The sequence below is a fragment of the Orcinus orca genome, chromosome 11 (assembly GCF_937001465.1).
Source record: "Orcinus orca chromosome 11, mOrcOrc1.1, whole genome shotgun sequence".
NCBI classification, from domain to species: domain Eukaryota; kingdom Metazoa; phylum Chordata; class Mammalia; order Artiodactyla; family Delphinidae; genus Orcinus; species Orcinus orca.
In genome coordinates, this window is record NC_064569.1 from 84977646 (window position 1) to 84996466 (window position 18821).

The following is an 18821-nucleotide window of genomic DNA, read 5'->3' on the forward strand; positions in this document are numbered from 1 at the left end:
CTTCTCTCCTACGTGAAAATTATTATGTGGCATGTTTCTCCCTTAAGCCCTTTTGCTATTTTTTCCTATAGCCATGGATCATCAATATCACACACCTAAACAAAAGGTTTCTAAAGAATGTGTCAGGCTACTGTTCTAAGATACACAGAAAGGTATAAATATAATACAAACAACACCCACAGCCCCACCATGCAGCTTAGGAACTAAACCCTCTAAGATGTCACCTGCATTCTCCTCCTGCAGAGGGGGTAACCACTACCCTGATTTGGGTGTATAACATTCTTCCTGCATTTCTTTAGACTTTGACCACATGCATGTGTATCCCTACAAGTGATCTACAGTATGTTTTGTGTTTTCAAATCTTTTATAATTAGTATATGTCTGCAACTTTCTTTTCTCCACTCAGTCTTGCTTTTGAGACTCATCCATGTTGATTGATATACAAGCACAGCTTAAGTTCAGGAGTCAACATACATCCTCTATGAAGGCCCAGTTAGTAAACACTGTGGGCTGTGCGAGCCATACAGTCTCTGTTGCACCTGCTCAACTCTGACATCATAGCACAAAAGGAGCCAAAAAATATATACATGGAAACGAATGAGCGTGGCTGTGTTCCGATAAAACCTAACTAGAGGCTAGATTTGGTCCCTGGACTGTAATTTGCAACTCTTCCCATAGTAAACATTATTTCCTTTCAATGCCATTTCGGTACTTGTCTGATACTCATACTTGCTGGTTTTCTTTGGTTTGCATTTGCCCGAGACGCCTTCTCCCATTCTGTTAACTTCAACCTTTTCTACATCTTTGTTTTGGGGTGTATCTCTTTAAACAGCACCTAGCTAGACTGTGTTTCTTATACCTGATCTGACGATCTTTTAATCTGAGTTTATCATGATCACTGATATATTTGGAATTATTTCCACCATCATCCTTCATGGTATTTCCTGCTTTTTCTCAGTTTCTTTTACCTCCTCTCCTGCTCTCTTTCGGACTGATTTCTATACTGTCAATGTATGTTTAGATTTACTCACAGGTCTACCAATTTCTTTGCTCTCCCTTTGGGGCTAGGTTGAAGGTCTATTCATCCAGGAAGAGTTTGCATTTGCTTCTATCAGGAATCCCTGGATGCTATCACCAGATACATAAATATTACATGAAATCTCAAGTTAAAAAAAAAAAAAGGAACAAATTCCAAGTGAGGGATATTCTACGTAGTATGTGAGCAGTACACCTCAAAACTGTCAAGGTGGGCTTCCCTGGTGGTGCAGTGGTTGAGAATCTGCCTGCCAATGCAGGGGACATGGGTTTGGGCCCTGGTCCAGGAAGATCCCACATGCCGCAGAGCAACTAAGCCCGTGCACCACAACTACTGAGGCTGCGTTCTAGAGCCTTCGAGCCACAACTACTGAGCCTGCGTGCCACAACTACTGAAGCCCGAGCACCCAGAGGCTGTGCTCTGCAACGAGAAGCCACCGCGATGAGAAGCCTGCGCAATGCAACAAAGAGTAGCCCCCGCTCGCCGCAACTATAGAAAGCCCACATGCAGCAACAAAGACCCAATGCAGCCAAAAATAAATAAATAAAATTTAAAAATTAAAAAAAGAATTGTTTTAAAAAAGGAAAAAACTGTCAAGGTCATGGAAAACAGGGAAACTCTAAGACACTGTCACAGCCAAGAGAAGCCCAAGGAGACATGGTAACTAAATGCAGTGTGCTATTCTGGATGGGACCTTGGAGTAGAAAAGGACACTAGGTTAAACACTAAGGAATTCTGAATTAAATATGGACTTTGGTTAATACTGATACATACCAACAATGTATCAATATTGGTTAACTGGGACAAATGTACCTAAAGGGTTCAGCACCCAATTCCGACGTGAGTGTTTTCCCCAGGCCACCAATGCTTCGACACAGCAGGGTGTCCTACAACACAACTCACTTCTGACACCTCCTGGGGAGAACATCAGATCCTACAGGCTACAGGCTCAGTCCCACAAGACTGCCCCCTGCCCAACTTCAGTTCCAAGTCCATCTGGTCACCTGTGCCTCTGACAGACCGGCTACAGACTGGAGGTTCCACTGACCCCCCTCCACGGGGTCAATTAATTTACTAGAGTGGCTCACAGAACTCGGGGAAACATTTTACTTTCTAGATCACTGGTTTACTATAAAAGGACACAACTCAGGAAGAGCCAGATGGAAGAGATGCAGAGGGCACAGTACATGGACAGGGCAAGGAATTTCCATGCCCTCTCTGGGTGTACCACTCTCTCCAAATCAATCTCCATGTGTTCACCAACACAGAAGCCCTCAGAACCCCATCCTTCTGGGTTTTTATGGAGGCATTTACGGAATCTTCATTACACAGGGAAAGACTAAATCATTGGCCATCGGCAATCGATTCAATCTCCAGCCCCTCTCCCCTCCCCGAGGGGTGCGGGTCAGAAGACACAAAGTGCCAACTCTCTAATCACAGGGCTGGGCTCCCCGGCACCCAGGCCCCACCCTGTGGTTGCCCTGAGGTATTCCGAAAGTCACCTAATTAAAATAACAAAAGACACCTTTATCATCTCTGTACTGTACTTAGGAAATTCCAAGGGTTTTAGGAGCTCTCTGCAGTATTTCTGATTATAAATCTCAATATCACAGTCCCATAGTCATGAGAGAGGAAAAACTGCATATGGGGTTTAGAGAAACATGCAATTTTCCTGTAAATCTAAAACTGATCTAAAAAATACAGTTTATTTAAAAAAAATTTTTTTTAATTTTGAAAAATAAACAAAAAAAGAGGGTGGGAGAGAAAGGGTAAAACAAAGAGTAAAAATCATCTCTTTCCTGAGCAGGCTTCATTCTGGGAACCTCTTCAAAGAGAAGACACCTGAAGGGATTGTTTAGATTAAGGCAAGAGATCAAACACCAGAAAGCAATAATCAGGAAGGGAGAAAACAAAATTCTTTTGTCCTCTAGTAAACCGAAAAAAACCTGTATATTTTTTTATGAGCATCAGTACTTCTGAGCCCTCACTCCTACGAACACAGTGTCAAGCATTTCCTGCATCCCCTGGGACCGTTATTTATCTTCCCCAAGCTGGACTGTCACTTATCTGTTTACCAGCCTCCCCATCCGTGCAACTCGGGCCCTCTTGCTTGGCCCGGGCAGGCGCTCAGCCACTGTGGGCCCCTCCCTCTCACATGCGTCCATCTGTGAATCAATAGCTTTTAAGCCCACTGGTACGTGCTTAATAAATGCTTGGTGAATGAATGCAAGTTGGGCATGCGTACAGATTTCAGCTAAAGGAGGGTAGGGGTGGTGCAGCCCCAGATAGGGTGAAGGAAAAAAGTCCCTGAGTTCTCAGGGGTGAAACAGGGACTACGTGGGCATGGGCTGGGGGCGTGGAGACAGGATGGGGCACCCCGGCATACTGATTCTCAGACCTGTAACACTTGAAAAGGCTCACATATTATTTAGTTCAGTGGCTTCTCTACAGAAAGAAGACTGAAGAGACTAGGTGGCTTGCTCAGCACCACATGTGGCACTGCCCTGAGCTAAAGGAGACCTAGACCCTAGTGCTAACCAACTCACCTCCACCGTGACTAAGCGTGTCTTTATTTAATAACCAGCCGCAATAGCTACTATCTCCTGAGCATCTGCTGGATGCTGAGCCCACGCTAAAAATCCTCACTTTATCCCCACATTACAGTTGGAAAACTCAGGTCAGAGAAGAGTAACTTGCCACCAAAGTCACAGAGCTAACAAATCTCAAAAGCTCCCTCAAGCTGTCCTACTCCAAAATCCCCCTGGGATTATCCCACACCAAAGGCCAACTCTGGCCTGAAGCTGATCTTTAACACCCAACCCTTCAACTGTCTCCTTTGCCAGGCACTGTTCTAAACACCTTTCATGGATGGACTCGCTCATTCCTCGCCACAACCCTATGATGTTGGTATCACCAGCATCCATTCCCATTTTACAGATGAGTAAACTGGAGCTCTGTGAGTCTCACAACCTGCAGCAGCAAACCTTGTCTGTAAAATGTGATTCTACCAAGTGTTCTCTCCACCAAATATTCTCTCCCTATCCCTCCACGCCACCTCTACCACCACCACCCCCCCAAAAAATATATCAGTATAAAAATTTCTATTCTAAATCTTCCCTGAAAAAAGCAGCACCAATGGACTATCACTGGCCCTTTACACCAGTTCCCAAACGGTCAGCTGCTACTACAAGGCAGTGCAGGAAACAGGACGATGGGGTAGGGGCTGAGACAGACCCGAGGTCAAAGTGTGACCTTGGCCAGGCTTCTTAAACTTGAGTCTGGCCTGTCTCATCTCTAAGATGGGCATGTGGCACTTCCTTCCTAGGTATGGGGAAGAATTCAGGGAGACAATTTATGTGTCTGACATTAGTATTTACTGGGTCCTCTTTGCGTCCCTCCCTGTTTCCCTAACCAACAATCAAACCAAGCTCATTTTATGTTCATCTGACCACTAAGTGGTCACTCCCTGGAATCACCTCCTCGCTGAGGTTAGTAGATAACTCAGAACACTCCCAACCGAACCCCTCCAATTTCAAGAGCAGCAAATCCTACCCCATCCCCTAAAACAAAGAAGGAAAATAAATCAGCCTCCGGACACTGCCACCTGCCCAGCAGCGGAATCCACGGTAACCCGCCGCCTGCCGGACTCCGGCGGTTACTATTATTGTTGTTTATTAATAACAATACCGAACGGTGCCTGGGGGTGACCGTCTCCCAAGTGATGTCCGTGGAACCCCCAGGAGAGCCCAAAGCGCTTCCGATGCAGATTTCTGGCTAAAAATCCCAGGAATTTATAAAACGGCTTTCCCGACAGGAGAAAGGCAAGAGTTGTAAAGTTTCTGGAAGCGCATTTTTCCGCGTTTCCCGGAAATCGTACTGCAGAGGCGATGTCGCCCGTGGTTGGGGACAACCGCGGGTCACGATGGGGGGGCTCTGGAGGTCAGCAGCGGACCCACGCGGGTCCGAGGGTGCCGGCTTCCCCGATGACCATATGGGACGGGACCTGGCGCCCCAGCCCGGCGGGGAGGGGCCTCCCCACGTACTGAGGGTGCGAGAGGGCGCAGCCTCACTCACCTGCCGTGCTCCTCTTCGCCTCCCGGTAGCGCTCCCAAAGGTAGCGCTTCATGTCCGGGGCGGTCCCAGGTGCTGTGCATAAGGACCGTGCGGAGCCCGCGCGCGACCGCCCCCGAGCCGCAGTCCGGCAGCCGCTCCGCAGGGCCGCCACCGCCCTTGCACCAGCCCCACGAGCCGCCGCCGCCGCCGCCGCCGCCGCCGCCGCCGCCGTAGCCATGCCTGCCGCCGCCCGCCGCGAGAGGCGCCTGCAGGTAGGTGCTCTGCCAGCGTTCTGCCCGCTCGGCGGGACGTCCCTACGTAGGAGCACGTGGGGGCGCGGCCCGCCCCCCTCCGGCCGCCTCGGGGGCGGGGCCTTGGCGGGGCGGGGTCCTCGCGGGGAGGAGTCTTTGTGGGGCGGGGCCTTGGAGGGGCGTGGCCTAGGCCGGGCCTGGGGTGGGCGGGGCAGCAAGGGCCTGGGCACCCCGGGCAGTCGCGGCCACGCGCGGAGCCTGCTACAGCCGCTTCTTGACCGTGTGGCGCGCCAAGGTGGCTGTGCGGTGGCGCGAACGCCCCGTCAGCAGAGGTCACATGGAATAGGATGACTCTGCTGGCCCTGGACCACGAGACTTGACCCTGGGGCCGCCCGCCGAGCTCCGCAGCACCTTCCTCCCGCCGTCTGTGACCGTCCCCCCACCCTGGCTGTACTGACATGGTGTTTGTGACCCCGGCTCCAGGAGGCGACCTCTCCGCATTAATGGCCTCAGCAGTCTGCACCTCCCCTTGATCGCGGGGGCGGGTCTGGGACGTCCCCCGGCCCCTGGCTTGGATCCTTCCAGTCCCACGGATGAGCCAGCAGCTAGGACCAGGACCCACACGTGGTCTGATGTGCCTGAAGGGCACCCCGACTGCACAGCCTGGAAGGCCAGTGCCCCTCCCGAGATTTCTGCCTCGCGAGGGAGGCCCTCGGGACACCACTCCCCCTGCTCATGCCCAAGCTGACCAGCACGGTGCACCTGTCTTCTCTAAGACCTGCGAGGCTGCAACCGTTCTGAGCGTTGTGATTCCACCAAAGCCAAATAAACAGCAAACCCCACCACGGGACATTTCTGTGTGGACTAAGTCAGACTTGGCTCCTGCGGGAAAGTCTGATGCGGCCCACCCAGAACCCGTCTGGGAATCATTGGACTGCGAGAGCTTGCCGAGCTACCCCGTGGTTACGGTGGAGCAGGGCGCTGGTGGAGTGCAATGAATAACCCTCAAGGCTGGTTGTCTGCCTGGGAGACCACACTGCCATCTGTGAAATAGGTGGGGCACGATTTAAGACAAATAACCCAAAGCATTACTGTATGCTTAAGTTGTGGGCTGGAGGGATCAGGAGATGTTTTCATGGAAAAAGGTGGGCTCTGGGTTAGACCATGACAGACAGTAACTACTATTTATTGAAGGCTTGCAATGTGCATTTTCTCATGCAGTCCTCTCAGTTATCCTAAAAAGTAAGCACCATAATTTCTCCCATTTTATAAGTGATGGAACTAAAGCTAAGAGAAGTGACATAGCATTCATATATATATATATATATATAAATTTATTTATTTTATTTTATTATTTATTTTTGGCCGCATTGGGCCTTCGTTGCTGCGTGGGGGCTTTCTCTAGTTGCGGCGAGCAGGGGCTACTCTTCGTTGTTTTGCGTAGGCTTCCTATTGCGGTGGCTTCTCTTGTTGCAGATCCCAGGCTCTAGGCGCGCAGGCTTCAGTAGTTGTGGCACATGGGCTCAGTAGTTGTGGCTCACGGGCTTAGTTGCTCCACGTGAGATGTGGCATGTGGGATCTTCCCAGACCAGGGCTTAAACCCGTGTCCCCTGCATTGACAGGCAGATTCTTGACCACTGTGCCACCAGGGAAGCCCAACATAGCATTCTTAAAGTCACACAGCTGAGCCCATTCTTCCACTTGGATTCCTAAAGTAATAGGTAGGATTTAGTTGGGTGATAAGAAAGAAGCCAGTAAGTAATCCTCAACAGTTAATAGGAAATATGTTACAAATCACTGATAAAAGAGAGGCAATTACAATGTTTAAAACAGATATGGTATCAAATCCATGGACTCTAGTACTTTAAACTTACTTTATAGTTTTAGTACCACAGAAATATGAATCACTTAAAAATTGTTCTTTTTAGCTATAATCTGTTAAAATATTTTAAGTGGCTAAAAAATAAATAAAATCCCAATAACCTTGATTATCACCTTGATTATTTTCTTGATTAGAAAATATCTCATCAAAGAGTTCTAAATAGGGCTTCCCTGGTGGCACAGTGGTTGAGAGTCCGCCTGCCGATGCAGGGGACACGAGTTTGTGCCCTGGTCCGGGAAGATCCCACATTCCGCGGAGCGGCTGGGCCCGTGAGCCATGGCCGCTGAGCCTGCGCCTCCGGAGCCTGTGCTCTGCAACGGGAGAGGCCACAACAGTGAGAGGCCCGCGTACCGAAAAAAAAAAAAAGAGTTCTAAATAAAGACAAGTAGAAAAAAATTACTGACACAGAAGAGCCCGTGATAATTTTTATTCTTTATTAGTATCATTTGAGGACTTCATCAATTTTGTTTCAAACTGAGATCTTCTCTGCAAAAAACACTTCTGAGAAATTGAACTGTAATCTGGGCTATGAAAAAGCCACTTCTCTGAGATGAGCTCAGATAAGGATTCCCAGGGATTACTTGTGCTAAGAGACCCTAGCAGGGGATGCTGGTAAACTGCGGTAATTTTGCGTTTTTCACTCTCGCTTTTAGCTGACAAAATCCTTTGCCGTGAAAGCTTTACTGCACCATCCATTTTACCCAAAGATAAAATCTTAGAGGAACAATCTTTCATGCCATATTGCAACATTACTTTGTGTCTTCAGTCATGTCTTTTCCTCAGCAGAAACGGAAATAATGGGTCTCAAGAACTTTTTCCCTTGTCCTGAAGCATATTTTGATTTATTTGAAATTGTATGAGGCACCAAGTCCAAGCTTTTAGCCCCCTGTAGCTTATCTGCCCTGGTGCACACTGCCGAGCTCACCGTGTCGGAACTCTGAGCGCTGTGATAGTTTAACTTAATCAAGTCCTCCCACAATGAGGCGCCATTCCCGGGACCCTCAGAATATTGCTGGCTCATGCCTTGAGGCCAACATCTCCTACCCCGGATCCACTCAGTGTCCCTCAGGAGGCTGCAAAGGATCAAAAGTTGTCAAGAGGGCATTTATAGAACATGAATAACCTGAAGCCTATTGCTTGTTGAGACATAGAATAGAAACTCACTGCAGGATCCCACGGATCGATGAATGAGAAGATCCCAGGTAGGTGGCCCTGAAATCAAGTGGTCTGCACAAATAGCCCACAGCCTGCATCACGACTTGAAGAGTCACTCGTCAATAATTGACCTGCTGGATATTTGAAAATAAGAATATTAGAAATTTTTAAATGACTCCTGGCTTCACACATTTGAAAGGATAAAAAACATTTATAAAAGGTGGCATTGGAACATCACCTGTTGTAGTATTCCTGCCAAAAACAATTAACCTGAGTCTAATTATCAAAAAACAAATACAGGGCTTCCCTGGTGGCGCAGTGGTTGAGAGTCCGCCTGCCGATGCCGGGGACACGGGTTCGTGCCTCGGTCCGGGAAGATCCCACATGCCGCGGAGCGGCTGGGCCCGTGAACCATGGCCGCTGAGCCTGTGCGTCCGGAGCCTGTGCTCCACAACGGGAGAGGCCACAACAGTGGGAGGCCCGCGTACCGCAAAAAAAAAAAAAAAAAAAAACAGATACAAACTGAAGCACATTGGGGCAGGGAGGGTAGGGTGGAACCTGACTTAGGCTCTTCAAAACTGTGTCATGAAAGGCAAAACAAGCCCTACTTAAATGTTCTAGACTAAAGGAGACGACCAAATGCAGTGGAAGATCCTCAACAGAATTCTGGATCAAAAAGCAAACAGCTATAAAGAACATTTACTGGGAGGGACACTTGGGAACATTTGCATATGGATTGTACATTAGATAATACTCTTATGTAATGGTTAAATTTCCCGGGTTTGATCATTGTACTGTGGTTATGTAGGAGAATGTCCTGTTCTCAGAAGACACATGCTGAAGTATTTAGAGATAAAAGTGTCACATCTGCAACTAACTTTCAAATAGTCCAGAAAAAAATATATATATGTATGCATGTGTATGTGTGTGTATATGAAAGAAAACATAAGTATGACCAAAGTGTTAACAGCTGGTGACTAAAGATAAAGGGTACATAGGTGTTCATTATACAGTGCCATGTGCCATTGTCAATAATTTAATGTAATTCTCTAAAATGTGTGAAAAGTAAAAAAAAAAAAAAAATTACAGTCAATTTGCAAGTGGCACTCATTTTACCCATTTACAAGACTGCTTTTTTAAAAATATTTATTTATTCATTCATTCATTCATTCTTCACTGCCACGTGCCGGATCTTTTAGTTGCAGGATCTTTTAGTTTCTGGACCTTTAGTTGCCGCATGCGGATCTAGTTCCCTGACCAGGGATCAAACCCGGGTCCCCTGCATTGGGAGCGTGGAGTCTTAACCACTGGACCGCCAGGGAAGTCCGTACACGACTACTTTTAAGGCGCTAAATTTATACCATTGATTATAAACATAATGTAAGGCCAGTGCATGTAGGGCATCAATCTGGATACATGATAAGAGACTGCTGGGTATTTAAAGGTAAAAAACACTGGCAGATGACCCAGCCAGCATCCCTGTATTAATATTAATAATAATAAACACTGCAAATTAGCTGAGTACTATCTATCAGGCTTGTGTTATCCTGCAGGGTATAAACTATCATCACTTGTCTTTTATTTTTGTCATTTATTCTTTTTAATAGGATGCATATCCACATGATTCAAAAATGAAAATGTATAAAGGTATGAAGTAAAAACTGTCTCTCCCATCTTGGTCTTCATCTGTGCAGTCTTCTCCTAAAACGTGTATCCTTCCAGAGAATTTTTTGTGCACGTTCATTGACTTTTAAAGATGAGAAAACTGAAAGAGGTCAAGTAAGTCACTCCAGTTTGTGGTAGAACGATCCTGGGTCAGCCTCATCCACAAGCCCATGCCCTTTACTGCTATGCTAGGCTGCCTCTTCACCCCATACTGGATTGTCCTTCTGAGGATCCACGCTACGGCTTCTGTTTGCAGAGATGTTCCCTCCTGTAGCTCTGCTTCATGGGTCATAGCACAGATCTCACAATGCCCACAGCACCTGCTGAAAATCTGAAGGGGAGTTCCAGCTGTTGGCTCCACTTAGCAATCAGGGGCTATTTTTCTTCTGTGTGAATTATTTTCATGACTCTATGAGGTTCTCAGTTGCCCCAACATAACTCAGCAGAAAGCACTTGTGAATTACCCAGCTCAGGATGACCACGTAGCATTGGCCTTAACAGGCCTTAAAAGGTAAAGTGGGGAAGAATAGAGTCAGAATGTCTCAGGTCTGGCTAGGCAGGAACTCATTCTCAGAGTTCCTCTGGATGCCAATAACCAGGCCCGCAGACTGTTCGTTCTGCCTGAAGGCCCTTTAAGAGGCTCTGACTTGCTGGGAGATTGAGACTGTCACCCAGACCAGCTGCTGATGCCCTTGACAGACACTATTTCATGCCTGTGCTCCCCACACTACCTCTTGGCCACACACCGTGGCACCCTCATGAACCATCTGGACCTGTACTGATAGCTTTGACCTCAGCACTTTCTTGAACACAACCTATCTCTTTCTGGCAGCAAAAGCACAGTAGTTGCCAGGAAAGGACATTCTTAGCTCAGGCCAACCCCAGCCCACCCCATCTTCCCTCAGGGTCGGTACCAGCTGGACAGCACTACCCAGCCAGCTCAGTCCTTTCAACCCAGAGAAAAGGAAAGTCCAGGATGAGTTCATTTCCACAGGAAAGAGGTCACTGAACCTCCTTCCCACTTCAAATCTTCATTCTGGATGAGGAGGGAACCTAATATTTAATTGCAGAGTCTGTTGCTTGTTTTGCATATAACATCTCATTAAATCTTCAGAATAACCCTAGAGGCAGAGATTATTATCCCCTTTTGGCTACCAAGAAACTTGAGACTCAGAGAGTTTATGTCCACAAGCCCAGAAAATAGCAGAACTGGGACTTAAACCCAGGTCCCTAGATCCAAGGACCATAAGTTCTAGAGATGGGAAACGAGAACACTGTTCTCCCTCTCACGTTGGTTCCTTAGGAGATTTTTCTATAAAACCACAGCTAGACAGGAACCATCTGTTATCTTTTCCATTTTCTACATCTGGATAGACACACCTACCCTATTTCCAAGGTACTGTGAATTGGGGATGAAAATGAGGGAAGGTCCCACTAACTTCCTTGAAAAATGTGTTCTCAGATTTTGAATGGTAAGTTTTCCTAGTTTACCCCTTTTTTTCAGTGCTTAATATTAAAAAATAAAGTAGTATCTTTATTATTTCCTCTGGAAAAAGAAAGATATTTTATCCAAAGACAGTCCACTGCCCTTTTAAGTAATCTTCTAAAGTACAACTTTTTCTAATCTTTATTCTACTGAAATGTAAGCCTATTCTTCTTGCTTCGTATTATATTTGCTGTCAACTAACAGGTAGATTTTTACAATGCCAGTCCTGTGTTCATTTCCTCCCCAGGGCCCACAACTATAATTCAGGTTGTTGTCACCAGGTAACAAGGAAAATCGCAGGTGTTGGTGGAGAGCCTCAGGAAGTGTCCCTGAATGAGTCCAGACTCTGTGGACCCTGCCCAACAATAAGCTTCCCCACTGTGCTGGGAGTAAATGGGTAAAGAAGTGGAGACAATCACAGCCTATATTCTCCATCCAGAAGACAGGCTGCCAATGTGTAATGAGGAAGGAGGATTATGCAGGATTTAAAGGTTCTCTGTTGCAAGTTTCTTTTTCTTTGATAAATACGCCATGTCTAAAGTTTGTCAGAAGTCCTTCAGTTTGAGAAATTAAGCTTGTTTGCTCGTTCTTTCAATAAATGTGTGTCTATAAACAGACTGGGGAGGGAGAAAGTTGTCAATCATTGTCCCAAATGGAGTAAAAGGTTGCAGTGGGATGTTTCCATGCGTCTTCAATTTCTGCCCTACAGAAAATAAAAGGTTATGGGGGGGTGGGGAATGGCTCTTTCCCTTCACCGTCTTCACTGAGACCATCGGCTAGTCTGCTCAGAGGGACCTGGCTGCAGATGACCTCTGTCATCGCCCCCAGTACTGCATGAGCTCACTCTACCAATTCAAGGGGCTGAGCCGTTGCAGACTCCACCTTTGGGTAGAGGGAACAGATTCATTGTTCTCTCTTACACAGGCTGTTGTCCCTACCATTCCACCAAAATTGATAGTTCCCTGTGACCGTTCTGTTGCTAAATGCAATCGTCTGTTCTAGATCTGGTGGTCAGCTCTCAGCCCTCTCCATTTTTTTTTAAATCAATTTTTACTGGAGCATAGTTGCTTTACAATGTTGTGTTAGCTTTTACTGCACAGCAAAATGAATCAGCCATACATATACATATATCCCCTCCCTTTGGGATTTCCCTCTCATTTAGGACACTACAGTGCATGAAGTAGAGCTCCTTGTGCTATACAATATGTTCCCCTTAGTTGCCTAATTTATACCTAGTATCAATAGTGTATACGTGTCAATCCCAGTCTCCCATTTCCTCCCAACCCACCCCTTTCCCCCTTGGTATCCATACATTTGTTCTCTACACTTGCGTCTCTATTTCTGCTTTGCAAATAAGGTCATCTATACCATTTTTCTAGATTCCACACATATGCATTAATATACGATATTTGTTTTTCTCTTTCTGACTTACTTCACTCTGTATGACACTCTCTGGGTCCATCCACGTCTCTACAAATGACGCAGTTTCGTTCCTTTTCATGGCTGAGTAATAGTCCATTGTAAATATACCACATATTCTTTATTACTCTGTTGATGGACATTTAGGTTGCTTCCATGTCCTGGCTATTGTAAATAGTGCTGTTATGAACACTGAGGTGCATGTGTCTTTTTGAATTACGGTTTTCCCTGGGTATATGCCCAGTAGTGGGAATGCTGTGTCATATGGTAGTTCTATCTTTAATTTTTTAAGGAAACTCCATACTGTTTTCCATAGTGGCTGTATCAATTTACATCCCAGTGTTAAGAGGGTTCCCTTTTCTCCACACCATCTCCAGCATTTATCGTTTGTAGATTTTTTTCTTTTTTTGGCTGTGTTGGGTCTTTGTTGCTGCGTGTGGGCTTTCTCTAGTTGCGGCGAGTGGGGGCTACTCTTCGTTGCAGTGCACGCGCTTCTTATGGTGATGGCTTCTCTTGTTGCGGAGCACGGGCTCTAGGCGCACGGGCTTCAGTAGTTGTGGCACACAGGCTCAGTAGTTGTGGCTCACAGGCTCTAGAGCGCAGGCTCAATAGTTGTGGCGCACGGGCTTTGGTGCTCCATGGCATGTGGGAGCTTCCCAGACCAGGGCTCAAACCTGTGTCCCCTGCATTGGCAGGCGGATTCTTAACCACTGCACCACCAGGGAAGTCCCAAGATTTTTTGATGATGGCCATTCTGATCGGTGTGAGGTGGTACCTCATTGTAGTTTTGCTTTGCATTTCTCTAATAATTAGTGATATTGAGCATTTTTCATGTGTTTGTTGGCCATCTGTATGTCTTCTTTGGAGAAATGTCTATTTAGGTCTTCTGCCCATTTTTTGATTGGGTTGTTCGTTTTTTTGATATTGAGCTGCATAAGCTGCTTGTATATTCTGGACATTAATCCTTTGTCAGTTGCTTCGTTTGCAAATATTTTCCTCCATTCTGAGGGTTGTCTTTTCATCTTATTTAAGGTTTCCTTTGCTGTGCAAAAGCTTTTAAGTTTAATTAGGCCCTATTTGTTTATTTTTGGTTTTATTTTCATTACTCTAGGATGTGGGTCAAAAAAGATCTTACTGCAATTTATATCAATGAGTGTTCTGCCTACGTTTTCCTCTAAGAGTTTTATAGTGTCTGGCCTTACATTTAGGTCTCTAATCCATTTTGAGTTTATTTTTGTGTATGGTGTTAGGGAGTTCTTTTACACGTAGCTGTCCAGTTTTCCCAGCACCACTTACTGAAGAGGCTGTCTTTGCTCCATTGTATATTCTGGCCTCCTCTGTCATAGATGAGGTGACCATAGGTACATGGAGTTTAGCCCTGGGCAGCTCTCTCCTTTCTTAACTTCCATGATTTGACTGATGCTCTGCCTACTTCTAGAGCCATTCCTCATCTCTTGCTACAACCTTTTTCCGCTGCCCATCCCTTAAATACTGCACAGCATTCTCCCAAGTTCCATCTCCTGCCATCTTCTTGTCGTTTATTCTTCTTGGCTCTTCCAACTGTTCTACAGGGTTTGGCCACCATGTGTATACTAAGGACTCCCGAATGTTTTTCTCCAGCTCAGTCTTCTAGCTCCTAAGCACTAGACTCATATATTCTTCTACCTACTGAACACCTCCACTCAGATAACAGGCCCCAAATTAGCTCATCATGGCTCCCATCCCACCTCTCAACCTTGTGCTTCCTGCCGACAGCTCCATCCACCCAGTTGCACCGGCAGTGGGTATAGCCATAAACTGGGGAATACTTCAGACTGTTCCCTTTCCCTCCCCTGCTACCCAATCATGCACTGCTGGATTTACTGACTAAATCGCAAATACACCACTTTCTCTCCATCTGTCTTGTCCTCTCTTAGTTAACACAGCAGAGTCTCCATTCTCCTCTCGACCAATTCCATCCTCTATTCAGCCACGAGAGTATTGGATCTAAAATGCAAATCTACGGACTTCCCTGGTGGTCCAGTGGTTAAGACTCTGTGCTTCCACTGCTGGGGGCGTGGGTTCGATCCCTGGTCAGGGAACTAAGATCCTACATGCCGCACAGCTCGGCCAAAACAAAAAAAACAAAAAAAAAAAAAAAAAAAACATGCTAATCTACCACCCTTAGTGCTGGAAATTCTACAGCACCTCCTCTGATGAACCCTTTACCATGGCAGACAAGATCTGCCATGCCCGAAACGTTGCTGACTTCTCCAATATCACCTCCCAACCCTCCCATTCCAGAGGTTCACACCCCCCTGATTCACCTCCCTCGCCTTTGTTCATGCTATTGTTTCTTGCTTGAAATGCTCTTCCTCACCTTCTTTACCAGACAAACACCTGTCAGGACTCAAGGCCAGGTCACTTTCTCTGGAAAGGCTTACTTGTTGCCTCTTTTATATGCCCCCCACACCTTCTACCAATGTCCGTCACCACGCATATCACATTGGATTTCAGTTCCCTTTTAAGTGCTTATCATCCCAACAAGACCACGGACTTCTGGCGCCCACGAAGGGTAGAAAGAGCACAGGATTTAGGGTCAGAGGACTGGGTTCCAAGCCATAAGTCTACTACTTACTAACTGCAAAGTTCTGAAATGTCACTAGGTCTTTCTGAGCCTCAATGATTCTATTATCTAACTGATAGGATTCTCAGATCACCTGTACTGGGCTAAGTCATATGACATATCTGCTATTTCCTCAGCTTTAAGATAGCTGAGTAATCTCTAGATTACTTTTAAACCTTCCAGGTTTAAAAGTTTTCTAAGCTTATAAGGGATATTTGACATTTTCCTGCAACCAAGAGAATTTACAAATACATAACCTGTTAAAAATTATCCAACACACACAACAAGTTAAAAGTAAGCTCTGCTAACAGCCATAAAATAGACTGCTGGATTAACCCTCTATTTATTAAATAGGGCCCGCTACTTCCTCTGCAAAACTTTCTACCTGATGCCCAGGGCACACTAAATGCCTGCAGCTAGCAGGTTCATCCCTCCTGTGCTGGCATACTCCTGCTCCTAACTAGCATTGGTTCTAGCATGACCAAGAGTCAACTGAATTTGTTAGTCTAATTTTGGTAATTGAATTTAGTATGGTACAAACTAGGAAGATATGCGGGTGAAATGAAAGAGTTGTTTTCTATGAAAAACAGGCTGAATGCTTTGGAATTCTTTCAACTTGTGAGCAAACAAGAAAACCATAAAAGATTTAAGGCAGGAAAAGGTAGCAATCAAAAGTATCCTGCCCAAGATGACATGATACTATACATAGAGAATCCCAAAGATGCTACCAGAAAACTACTAGAGCTAAACAATGAAATTGTTAAAATAGTAGGATACAAAATTAATGCACAGAAATTTCTGGCATTCCTATACACTAATGATGAAAAATCTGAAAATGAAATTAAGAAAACACTCCCATTTACCACTGCAACAAAAAGAATAAAATATCTAGGAATAAACCTACCTAAGGAGACAAAAGACCTGTATGCAGAAAATTATAAGACACTGATGAAAGAAATTAAAGATGATACAAATAGATGGAGAGATATACCATGTTCTTGGATTGGAAGAATCGACATTGTGAAAATAACTCTACTGCCCAAAGCAATCTACAGATTCAATGAAATCCCTATCAAACTACCACTGGCATTTTTCACAGAACTAGAACAAAAAATTTCACAATTTGTATGGAAACACAAAAGACCCCAAATAGCCAAAGCAATCTTGAGAACGAAAAGTGGAGCTGGAGGAATCAGGCTCCCTGACTTCAGACTATACTACAAAGCTACAGTAATCAAGACAGTGTGGTACTGGCACAAAAACAGAAATATAGATCAATGGAAGAGGATAGAAAGCCCAGAGATGAACCCATGCACATATGGTCACCTTATCTTTGATAAAGGAGGCAAGAATATACAGTGGAGAAAAGACAGCCTCTTCAATAAGTGGTGCTGGGAAAACTGGACAGGTACATGTAAAAGTATGAGATTAGATCACTCCCTAACACCATACACAAAAATAAGCTCAAAATGGATTAAAGACCTAAATGTAAGGCCAGAAACTATCAAACTCTTAGAGGAAAACATAGGTAGAACATTCTATGACATAAATCACAGCAAGATCCTTTTTGACCCCCCTCCTAGAGAAACGGAAATAAAAACAAAACTAAACAAATGGGACCTAATGAAACTTCAAAACTTTTGCACTGCAAAGGAAACCATAAACAAGAGCAAAAGACAACCCTCAGAATGGGAGAAAATATTTGCAAATGAAGTAACTGAAAAAAGATTAATCTCCAAAATTTACAAGCAGCTCACGCAGCTCAATAACAAAAAAACAAACAACCCAATCCAAAAATGGGCAGAAGACCTAAATAGACATTTCTCCAAAGAAGATATACAGATTGCCAACAAACACATGAAAGAATGCTCAACATCATTAATCATTAGAGAAATGCAAATCAAAACTACAATGAGATATCATCTCACATCAGTCAGAATGGCCATTATCAAAAAATCTAGAAACAATAAATGCTGGAGAGGGTGTGGAGAAAAGGGAACACTCTTACACTGCTGGTGGGAATGTAAATTGATACAGCCACTATGGAAAACAGTATGGAGGTTCCTTAAAAAACTAAAAATAGAACTACCATATGACCCAGCAATCCCACTACTGGGCATATACCCTGAGAAAACCATAATTCAAAAAGAGTCATGTACCAAAATGTTCACTGTAGCTCTATTTATAATAGCCAGGAGATGGAAGCAACCTAAGTGTCCATCATTGGATGAATGGATAAAGAAGATGTGGCACATATATACAATGGAATATTACTCAGCCATAAAAAGAAAAGAAATTGAGTTATTTGTAGTGAGGTGGATGGACCTAGAGTCTGTCATACAGAGTGAAGTAAGTCAGAAAGAGAAAAACAAATACCATATGCTAACACATATATATGGAATCTGAGGGAAAAAAAAAAAAGGTCATGAAGAACTTAGGGGTAAGACAGGAATAAAGACACAGACCTACTAGAGAATGGACTTGAAGATATGGGGAGGGGGAAGGGTAAGCTGTGACAAAGTGAGAGAGTAGCATGGACATATATACACTACCAAACGTAAAATAGATAGCTAGTGGGAAGCAGCTGTATAGCACAGGGAGATCAGCTCGGTGCTTTGTGACCACCTAGAGGGGTGGGATAGGGAGGGTGGGAGAAAGACGTAAGAGGGAGGGGATATGGGGATATATGTATACATATAGCTGATTCACTTTGTTATACAGCAGAAACTAACACAACATTGTAAAGCAATTATACTCCAATAAAGATGTTAAAAAAAAAAGTATCCTGCCCAGAAGCATCACAATTGTCTAAGTTCTTACCTTACAGAAACCAAAACTAGAAATTGTGTGTGATGCATTTTGAGAAAGGTGACATCCAATTCCAATCAGAGGACCCATTAAAAGCAAAGATCTTAACTCCAAATTTTTAAGTTTAGGTAAAGAATTACATATATATGCTTAAGTTAAAATGAAAATGTGAAGTTTGTCCATATCACTTAGCTGACTTTTTGGATTAAGGAACCCCCTGCTATAGAGAAGAGGACTCTGGCTGAGACAAGCATTTTAAAACCAAATGAGGAGAAAAGGACTGACTCCCCCCACTGAAGGTCACCCTGTAGAGCCTTTGTTTAATTTCTTCCTTCTACATGTGACTGAAATGCTTGATATGTCTTCTATGAAAGAATCCCAGGGAGAGGGAAGTAAAATAATGTTCATCTACCATACTTCATCCAAAATAAACAATTCCGTATAGAACCCTCAGCTGATAG

At 44.8% G+C, this 18821-nt stretch overlaps 2 protein-coding genes across 6 annotated transcripts in view; both read right to left on the reverse strand.

Moving 5' to 3' along the window:
- Positions 1–5389, reverse strand: part of NT5DC3 (5'-nucleotidase domain containing 3) — a 55525-nt gene extending 50136 nt beyond the window's left edge. The window contains exon 1 of one of the 2 annotated variants that reach the window (XM_049694724.1): positions 5111–5389. In XM_049694724.1, coding sequence (XP_049550681.1) covers positions 5111–5327 — 217 coding nt within the window. In that variant the 5' untranslated portion in view covers positions 5328–5389. The remainder of the gene's footprint in view (positions 1–5110) is intronic. The other variant, XM_004269449.4, reaches the window with a different exon arrangement.
- Positions 5390–6661: 1272 nt separating this feature from the next.
- LOC117201143 (putative tetratricopeptide repeat protein 41) overlaps positions 6662–18821 on the reverse strand; it is an 81449-nt gene continuing 69289 nt past the window's right edge. For all 4 annotated transcript variants that reach the window (XM_049694732.1, XM_049694731.1, XM_049694729.1 and 1 more), the window contains 2 exons: positions 7336–7533; positions 6662–7049 (listed from right to left, as the gene is read on the reverse strand). In XM_049694732.1, coding sequence (XP_049550689.1) covers positions 7368–7533 — 166 coding nt within the window. In that variant the 3' untranslated portion in view covers positions 6662–7049; positions 7336–7367. The remainder of the gene's footprint in view (positions 7050–7335; positions 7534–18821) is intronic.